This window comes from Galeopterus variegatus, unplaced genomic scaffold (genome assembly GCF_000696425.1).
Source record: "Galeopterus variegatus unplaced genomic scaffold, G_variegatus-3.0.2 Scaffold1149, whole genome shotgun sequence".
In the NCBI taxonomy this organism is placed as follows: domain Eukaryota; kingdom Metazoa; phylum Chordata; class Mammalia; order Dermoptera; family Cynocephalidae; genus Galeopterus; species Galeopterus variegatus.
In genome coordinates, this window is record NW_007727260.1 from 207,815 (window position 1) to 218,364 (window position 10,550).

General features: G+C 38.5%; 1 protein-coding gene across 1 annotated transcript in view; it reads right to left on the reverse strand.

Annotated features, from left to right (window-relative positions):
• NEO1 (neogenin 1) overlaps positions 1-10,550 on the reverse strand; it is a 170,299-nt gene that overhangs the window by 151,818 nt on the left and 7,931 nt on the right. Inside the window, exons 3-4 of the mRNA XM_008575170.1 lie at positions 8,610-8,885; positions 5,097-5,250 (exon numbers count right to left, since the gene is read on the reverse strand). Of these exons, the coding sequence (XP_008573392.1) occupies positions 5,097-5,250; positions 8,610-8,885 (430 nt within the window). The remainder of the gene's footprint in view (positions 1-5,096; positions 5,251-8,609; positions 8,886-10,550) is intronic.

A 10,550-nucleotide genomic window follows, 5' to 3' on the forward strand; every position in this document is an offset into this window, starting at 1 on the left:
AGGTTGCTCTCTTGCATTCTCTCTGCTCCACCATTTTCTGCCATGTGAGACCACTGCACTGCTGTAAAGCCACCACCCAAGGCCCTTCTCCAGATGTATTCACTACCCTGTGAACTTCCCAGGCTCCGAAACTATAAGCAATAAATTCCACTTTCTTACAAAGTACCCAGTTCCAAGTATTTTGTTATAAGCAACAGACTAATACAGCTCCCTTTAAAAGAAGCCTGGGAGGAACAATGTCCATTTGCTTTGCAGAATTCATGTAACTTCTTCATTGCTCATAGTAAAAAGACAATCAAGCCTAGAACTCCAAAATTCAAAGGTGTAATCAGAGGGAACAATACGTAAAAAAGCATGTGTGATCAATGGGCCCAAGTTAAGCTCAGCGTTGCTGGACATGAGGGGGGTGTGTGTCCCTACACAGCTTGGGGTCAGTCTGGAAGAGCTTGGTGTGCTAACAAGACCTATTTTTTTTGGCCAAAGGGATGGCTTTAAGCAGATAAAGGACACAATCAAATTTTGTGAAGAAACAAAAGGAGAAAAGACTAGAAGCAGAAGTTTGATTATAAAGTTATTGTAGTGGTCCAGAATTAAACAGCAAAAGATTAACTATGGAAGTAACAAAGAGATTTTCTACACAGACAAACATGTTATCTGCAAATATGTCCTTCACTGAAACCTCCCTAGCCAGGAGGGGTAGGAGTGCCTCATTACTGTTCCCTCCCTTGGTGTCCGCTGAGGAGGGCCTTGCTACTACATGGTTGTAAAGTCCTGACTCTCCACTAGGCCTCCTTTGATACCAGCCCCGTGAAAAGGGAAAGGGGTGCGTGCCTCTTACGGCTGGAGGAGTGAAAGTCAAAGCTCCCCATGAGTTCTCCACTGACACAGGAAAGGAGCCTCATAAATGCCTGGTAGGATGAAAACCTTGCTCCTTACTCAGCCTCTGACACCATCCAGCAGGCAGAACTGGGCACCTCATCACAACCTGGCAAGGGTGGAAGTCTAGGGTCACCACTTGGCCTTTGTGGGAATGGTGAGGGTGTAGCCACAGTTTCTTCTGTGTTGTCTGGATGGAGGATTATAGTCTAACAGTTTTTGTCTTTTTAGGCTGCCCCTTTCCTGGTCCTTTGGCTAGAGAAAGCACACTTTTTGGTGCCTTTTTTCTTGTATGTGCCAAGTTGTTGGCTTCAGCTCCAAGTCTGGGATATATGAAGCAAAACAAATCCCAGGAAACTAACCATCATGTTGTTCCTTGGGTCCTAAGGTCCCTAGCCAATCATCTTCCTCACTCTACCTTTCAGAGTCTTCTTATATTTATTTTATATGTAATGTCCAAGGTCTTTAGATGTATTTAGCAAAAGAAACAGGGAAAAGTACATCTACTCCATATTCCTGGAAGTGGAAGTCTGTATTAGCCCATTTCTGTGGCTTATAACAAAATACATGGAACTGGGTAATTTATAAAGAAAATAAAATGTATTGCTTACAGTTTTAGAGGCTACGAAGTCCAAAGTCCAGGGAACATATCTGGTGAAGGCTTTCCTTGGAGGTGACTTCTGTGATGGCAGGGTATCCTATTGCAAAAACGGTGGAACAGAGAGAGCAGACATACTCCCCTCTCTCTTCTTCTAAAGCCCTCAGAACCACGCCCCTGACCACCATTTTTAATCCATTCACTACTGTACAGTCCTACAATCTAATCACCTCTTCAAGGCTCCATCTTTCAACTACCATAATAGGATTTCCCGCCCTCTCACCAGTCACAGTGGGCGCCAAGTTCTAACACATAAAACTTGGGGGACACAATTCAAGCATCAGTGAGTTTGGGGGAGACATAATCCACTACAAAGTCCTACATTTGATTTTTAAAGTAAACAAATTTTTCTACTACTGTGAATTGTAATAACATCAAGTATTTTTGTAATTATAATCTGTTCCTCTGCAGTTGGGTTCAGATCTATCATTCCACTAAAAAAATTATTTAATTACTAAATTACATTTTGCTGTCAGTCACCTTGAACATTAGCATTTATACTTTCTGGATTCTGTCCTTTTAAAATAGAACTACTGAATGAATGGGATACATTTCCAACCCCCTCTTTCATTAGCTGTGTTTATTTTGGATCTAAACAAATTTGATCAAAAATCAAATAAACACATCAATTCTTAGACATTTATAAAAACCATGATAATGTTTTCAAATATTCCTTTTCAAAGAGGCCTTAAGATTGCTAATAGAGAAGGATGTCTGATTATTTAAGATTGTTTTTTTTTTTTTACTAGACCCAGCCCAGAACTATCTGGATTTCTAGCCACTTTTTTTTTTTCAATTTCCAAATCTCTCTCTAATTTGGGGTCTAAATAATTTATTAGCTAAGGTCCATCTATACCCCTCTTAAGGCTCTGACAGAAACAAAGATATTTTAAGTCATTATCTACACCCAACCTGAAGCACTCCTGTATTCTATTAACCTACTTATATTTTCCCACATTACATTCAGTCAACCAAAATATATTGGTCACTACTCCTCTTCCCTTCTTATGTGCCAAGCACTGTGCTAGGGTCTGGAAAGATCAAATGTGGACAACATCAATACTGTTCTGCTCTTATATTCTTCTGAAGCTTCCTGAGACAGTGACATACCAAGGCAGTACTTTTCAGATTTTTCTACCACATAATCCAAGTATTCAGGAGCCTAGAGAAATAGAGGCAGAAAAAAGTCGACTCAATCTTCAAAGTCTCCCGATTCGTCCTTAAACTCACAGGAATATTATTAACCATAATATATCCACATTTGATTTAATTAAAAACCATTTGCCCTAAAATACATCTTTGAATAAAATTAGATGTTCCAGAAAAATAGGTAATTTTTCTACCATGTATTGTATATCCTGGCCCACCCAAACCCCAGCCTGAGAATCACTTTACTAAGAGAACAATTCTCTAACACTCTATATGAAATAGCAATACTACCTCTAACTCTCTTGGTATCCCTGGCATACTCTGCCTTAATTTTCTTCCTAGCACTTATCATAACACTTTATATGTTTATTTTATTCCCCACTAGACTCTTCCCCTCTAGAATATAAGCTCTACAAGAGCAAGAACACTCTATTCCCAGTACCTAGCACAGTGCCTGACATAGTCAGCATTCAATAAATATTTGTTGAATAATTATTGAACAAATGGGAATCACAAAAATCCTTTTATTTCTTATATAAAAATCATTTCATCTATATCTTTTATATCTTCAGAATGTCCTTCTATGATTATGAAATATAAAAGTTTTTAAGTAACCTATTTCAACTTTCCTATTCCTGATATTTTGTTCTAACATGTAGCCAATTAAAATTTCTGCTCTGGGGCCGGCCCGGTGGCGCACTGCTATAGTGCGCCGCTTGGGAGTGTGGTGGCGCTCCCGCCGAGGGTTCAGATCCCACATACAGACCGGTTCCCGCTCACTGGCTGAGCGAGGCGCGGGAGCAACACCGAGGGTTGCGATCCTGTTGCCGGTTCGGTACGGGGGGGGACACTGAGGGTTGCGATCCGTTGCCGGACATGGAAAAAGACAAAAAGGAAAAAAAAAAAATTCGGTACGGGGGGGGACACTGAGGGTTGCGATCTGTTGCCAGACATGGAAAAAGACAAAAAGGAAAAAAGGAAAAAAAAAAATTTCTGCTCTGAGCTTGAAATTGTTATCCCCATTTTTAAGGTTCCCCATGTTTCAGTTAGCAAAAGTTAAAAATTCCCCTTATGTCTTATAAATTCTTTGCATAATATTTAGCTGGGAAAGGGAGGAAGCAAAATATGGGCAGAAGAAGTTGGTGGATGGATGCGTGCTGAAAAAGAAATCAGGTGATACTGGGGATGACACCATCAGTATTGCTAATAAAACATGTGAGGAACAATCTGATCATATTCCATCATCTCCACTGATCACTGAAGGCTGATCACCTGGCTGACTAGTCTGCTCTCTTCTGATTACCAAATTGGGAAACTCAAGACCTGCTCTGCCCAAATCAATAGCTACTAGCCACATGTAGCTATTAACACTCGAAATATGGCTAGTAGGACTGGGGAATTGAATTTTTTTCTTTTACTCAATTTTAATTTAAATGTACAAGCTGAAGCAGTGTAAAATATTTTCCACTAAACACAAACTTTATTGTTTTGGTAGCATTACATTTCACTTTAACTGATACACGACATAAAATATTATTGTTGTATTCAGCAGTACACATGTACTTCTTAATTTTTTTTAACATAGCTACCAGAAAATTTTAAATTACCTATGTGGCTTGCATTCCATTTCTATTGGATAGCACTAACTCCAGAACAGTGGTCCTCAAATGGAGGCAATTTTGCACCCCAGAGGATGTCTAGTAATATCTAGAGACATTTTCGGTTATCATTAATTTGGAAGCGCTATTGGCATCTATTGGGTAGAGGCTAAGGATGCCAGAAAACACTTACAAAGAATGAGTTAGCTTTGCTTTGAAAATGAAAACATACCTAACTACCAGCAACATCACCACCACCACCCAAGTTCTCTCATGAGAATACAATTGAGAAAAATACCCATTACATAAGGAAATAATGAGGAGGGACAGAAGGGATGATAGGGGTGGCCTGTGTTAACAGAAACAGTTTTACTGGAAGATGGAGAATTTGTGATCATAGCAGAAAGCTGGTATGATTTTAAAAGAAAAAAGAAAAAGGATGAGAAATACTTTTTCTTATACCACTTAAGCAAAGGAAAAAACTAGTATGGGAAAAATCCGTATGAATGAAAAGATTCAGGCTAGTCAGGACCAGAAGCTCTTGAAACAATTTAGGGAAAGAGACTATGAAGCCTTAAGTAAACTGCAGCTCCAGAAAGAACAAATGGAATAATTATCCCTTAATATTTTGAAAGCACTGTTTTCTTTAAACATCCTAATCAAATACAGCATATAATCATATTTCAGGGATGACATATAAGCATTATGATGTATTTAAATAAAGTAGATTATCATTTTTTATTAATCAGTAGTCCTAAATAGGATTAGGCCAAGTCTCAAGCTAGGGCTGAAAAGGCTTTTAGGCAGACAGTTACCTTTCTGTGTCAAGTGCCTCTTCATTCTTCATCCATCTAATGGTTGGAGTAGGAAGTCCTGAAGCCACACACGGCAACACTGCACTCTGACCGATGACTTTGACTAAAGAGGAAGGTTGCTTCAAAAATACCAAGTTTGATGTTACCTCAGGATCTAAAAGAAATTTTAAGTAAAAAACAATGATTAAATAAAATCAAAGAACTTTATCACTATAATCACAAGGAATGGCTAATTCCTACTCAGTCTGTGTGGCTTTCTATGACAAAATACTTTAAGTAAGACAAAGAAATTCCATTTAAAGTAGCAAACATTTCTCGAATAATTTCTACATGCAAAGCATTGTGCTAGGCTCTTTAGAGGTCTTAAGATGTATAAGTTACAGCTCCTGCCTTCAGGGTGTTTGCTTACTGGTCAAATGAGGGAGATTTGCCATGAGTCTGCTTTACTTTATTTTTTATTTTTTTCCTTTTTTTGTCTTTTTTCATGTCCGGCAACGGACCGCAACCCTCAGTGTCATGCCTGTACTGGACCAGGACCGGCAACGGGATCGCAACCCTCGGTGCTGCGCCCGCCCCTCGCTCAGCCAGTGAGCGGGAACCGGTCTGTATGTGGGATCCGAACCCTCGGCGGGAGCGCCGCCGCGCTCCCAAGCGGCGCACTGTAGCAGTGCGCCACCGGGCCGGCCAAAGTCTGCTTTACTTTAAAAGACAATGTAAATGCCATGAGTGGTACAGCCAAGAGACTGAGCAAGCTCAGGACCCCTAGCATCCTCCCCACTCACAGGGACATAAGAAGTTTCCTTTCCTTCCCTTTATCTGTGTGTTATTTCTGAAAATCTTTCTGAGTTTCATCTCTTTAACTTGTTCACTTAGTCTGTCAATCCTTTGATTTTGTAATGGAGCAACCATATAGCGACCACTATATTTTTGTATCTCTTGCTCACACATTAGAATTAATACATGAGCACTTTATAGTGTTGTCCTCTTGTGGACATATGAAAAGGCCACACTCTTATTGGTAGAGATAGAGTTCTCTACCTAATAGGGTGATATTAACTTAATACTGAGTTTTGAGAAAAAAAAGAAGACAGTTCTCAGGCAGAGAGATGTGACTCCTATCCCCACACTCTTAGGAAAAGATAGCCATGGTAACAACCACCAGATCTGGCTTGAAACTTGTCTAAGTAATAACAGTTCTGTAGCCATGGTAACAAGTAAACATTGCCTAAATGATTAGTGGCAATTCACTTCAGTGCCCATGCCTTCGAAAGCCAACCAATGAGAGATAAGCTCAGGCTTTAAAAGTCAAGCAATTAGTGGCAGTCACTTGCTTCTACGGCTGACATTAATCTGCTCCCACCTCTGTAACCAACCACAAAATCTGCTTCTATGACTGACATCAACCCACCTCTGTCTCTTAACCAACATAACCCAAAACAATGTCTTCTCAAAAACTCTATAAGAGATCAGTAGTTAGCTTCGCTCAAGAAGGCTATATTTCACAAGCACAGCTCTCCTTACTAAGTAAGCAAAACATTCAGTGCTATGTTTTTGTTTCACATATTGAGTTGTATTTGACACTGCGAACCTTGTTTTCCTGGATCAGATTATGAGGATTAGCTTGAATGCTAACCCAGGTGTAGAGAAGAAATGTGACCTCTGCCATGTAAAAGCATGTCAGGAAGTAGGCTGAAAGACACTGCCATATGGCAATAGTTTTTTTTTTAAAAACCTTAAATTACTTAGACATATTTGATCAAATTTTGATAGAATCAATTAAACAAATCTGTAACAAATATTTATTGGCTTCTATGTGCCAGGACATGTTCTTGGCAGCAGACGAAATTCCTTGCTCTGGGTAAGCTTACATAGTAATGGGGGAAGAGAGATGACAAATAAGATATAGTATGTCAGATGGTGATATGTTATGAAATAAAATGGAAAAGGAAGAAGAAAACACTGGGGGTGGAAATCAAAGACTATTGTTTTAAACAGAGTATTCAGAAAGCTTCATTGATAAAATGATATTTGGGCAGAGAGGTAGGAGAGTGAACCAGGTGTAAATATGAGGGATGAAGACTGCAGGCAGAAAAAATGGCAAGTAGAAAGGCTCTAAAGTAAGAGCACATTTGGAGTGTTCTAGAAACATGATTTGGTCACAATCAGAGAGAGTAGGAGATGGGAGGAGAGAGGCAAGGGAGAGAAGTGGTATTAAGAACTCTGAATGACCTGGGAAACCACTACGTATTTTGAGCAAAGGTATGACAAGATCTAACACAGTCATGTGTCACTTAATGACAGGGATACATTCTGAGAAATGCATCCTTCCTTAGGTGATTTTGTCATTGTGCAAACATCATTCAGTGTACTTACACAAACCTTGATGGTATACCCTACTACAAACCTAGGCTATATGGTAAAGCTTACTACTCCTACATGAGTAATGCACTGCACTACAATGTTACGGCTATTACTAGGTGATAGGAATTTTTCAGCTCCATTATAATCTTATGGGACCACTGTCATATATGTGACCTGTCACTGACCAAAACATCATTACGTGGTGCGTGAATGTATATATTTTAAAATATAACTGGTTGCTGAGAATACACTGGGACAGGAATGACAAGGGTTGGGATGATGACAACAAAGAAAGCTGCTGCATTTTTAAAAAGTCAGTTCAAGGCCCACCAGGAACACACTTAACAGTTGCAGCTCATAACACTGGTCTCACTTGATAAGCCTAAAAAAGACTAAAAATGAGCTATGAGTAGTCATATGTAAAAACTCTGCCCAAACATAGGGATGGTCCAGTTACAGTCAGAAACTCGAATTTGAAATGAGAAACATGGAAAGAATCAGACACCTAGCAACGGGAATAAAAGCTGAAAGGCCATGAACATCAAGAGGCTAGAAGGACTATGAAGAGCTACAAGTTATGAGTAAGAAGTTACACAGTTGAGAAAAGATATAGAAAACCAATTATGAGGAAAGCCAGTAGGGGCAGAAAAAGTGAGAAAACACACGAAAAGGAAGAAAGACTAAAACAGGAGCTGAGTTTACATTAAAATGGGGAGCACCATAAAGATCCAAGAATTCTTCCTTGCCAGTGAGCCTAGAGCTGTCCTATTAACAGTTACCACCTTACCCATCCCTTATATGAACTACCCTGAGTTAGTTTCTGATTCTCACAAGTAAAAAGACCTGACTATAAAAATATCCTATTATGCGGAAGTAGCAGAAGACAGAGGCTTAACAAGAGACACAAAGCTAATATTCCTTTGACCAAGAAGAATGCCATTAGATAGTGAACACACTTTATTGCTTGATAAATTTCTAATAATGCATTCAACTAAAGAGTAGATCTTCCTGGCATATTTTCTTCTTTTTACCCCTGTAAGAAACTGAGACTCCTTTTGCTGACAGTAATATGTCACATCACTTATTAACAGTGTTCATTAAAACAACTTCTACCGGTTAATAAAACTATCAGTCCTGATAATGAGTTAATACCTGGAAGCACTTTCAATTCAGCTTCATCACTATACTTTGGTGGCCCACCACTTTCAACTATGCAGCGATAAAGTCCTCCATCTCCTTCAGTCACGTTGCTGATAACCAGCGTTCCACTTGCAAGTTTGATAACTCTATCATCCAGAAGAAGGGGCTGTCTGTTCTGTTCCCACCTCACGAATGGGACCAAATCTGCATTAACTTCACAATTCAGAATTGCACTGTTCCCAGCATAAACTGAGGAAGGTTCTGGTTGGCTGGTAAATCTTGGAAGACCTGGACAATAAAGGAAAAGAAGAAATAAAATGTAATTGAATATTACTTAAAAATGTAGTCATGGGAGCCAGGACCAAGTCAGCCCACGTGGCCACAATGTATGACAGAATCAGGGTTGAGAATCAGGTTGAGTCAGACTCTTCACAGTTAGAGAAGCAAGGTACCAATATGGAAAAGGAGAGGGTAGAGTAAATCCCATGGTCTAGAATGGAGGTATCAGTTTAAACTTACGGTTTTACATAATAAATATAAATATATAGGAATGTATAAATATACAGGAATGTATACATAAATATAAAAATATAAAAGTATGTATGAAATATGCATACATTTTATATAGTCATCACATATACATTAATTAAAATACTTATATATACATACATACCTATATGTTACCTAGCCCTGTCCACAGAAAAGGCCCAGAATCAATACCACTCCAGTCGCAATGAGTACATATGTTGACCCTATCTTGATTTCTAACTATTATTCTCCCCTACAAGAAACCAAAGCTTCTTGGAGAAATGGCTGATTCTAGGAGCAGAGTGGGGAAAGTACAAGATGAATCTGGAACATCTTATGACATAAAGTAAGGAACTGTCTAAAGAACAATGTGGACATATCAAAAGGACATGGAAGTTTCCTGGTTAAATATGGGATACTGGTATTAACCCACAGAATAAAACAAGAATCTCCAAGTTCATGCTAATGTAAACAAACGAACAAGTGGAGAATAAAAGGCTCGACCTCACTGAAATTATGGAACTAGAAAAAAATCACCATTTGTTAACTACTGTAGTAATAATTGATTCAGAAAAGAAATCTTTAATAGATGCTAAAACTAAAACTAGTAGGTGAAAATTTGACGAGCAACAGTGTACTTACAACATATCAAAGTACCTCTTCCCAAAACACTAATTAACAAAAGTACAGATACTTAACCAGTGGAATTAAGCGGAGAAACATTGCATAGACCACCTTAATCAAATAATGAAAGTTAACATCACAAGCAACAGAACAAAATACCACATGCTTTTTGGTATGATACACTGAGAACACAGCATTACTTCTGTGGACCTCCCAAAAATGCAAAACCTGAATCCATTCATAGAAGGAAATCAAACAAACCCAAAATGAAACAAAGAAAAACCGAGGACCTGTTTCATATCAAAAGAGTTTGAAAAGACACAACTACTAAGTGAAACATGTAATCCTGAACCAGAAAGCAGGGTGGGGAGGGACAGAGTTTCTGCTTCTGCTTTTTGCTATAAAGAACACTGTTGAGACAATCAGTAAAATCTAAATCAAATGGTAGTACTGTATTTAGGTTAATTTACTGATTTTGATATTTCTGTGGTTATTTAAGAGACTGCCCTTGTTTTTAGGAAATATATGCTGACATATTTATGTAGGGTTAATAGGGCAACATATCTGCAACCTCACTTAAGGTTCAGAAAAAAATACATATTTGGATGTGTGCATATCTGGAGAACAATAAGGCAGGTGTGGTAAAATGTTAACAATCGGATAATCTGGGTGAAGTTATGTGGGATTTCTTGGCTCTATTCTTGCAACTATTTCCTAAATTATTATTATTATTATTATTATTATTTATTTATTTATTTATTTTTGTCTTTTTCCGTGTCTGGCAACGGATCGCAACCCTCA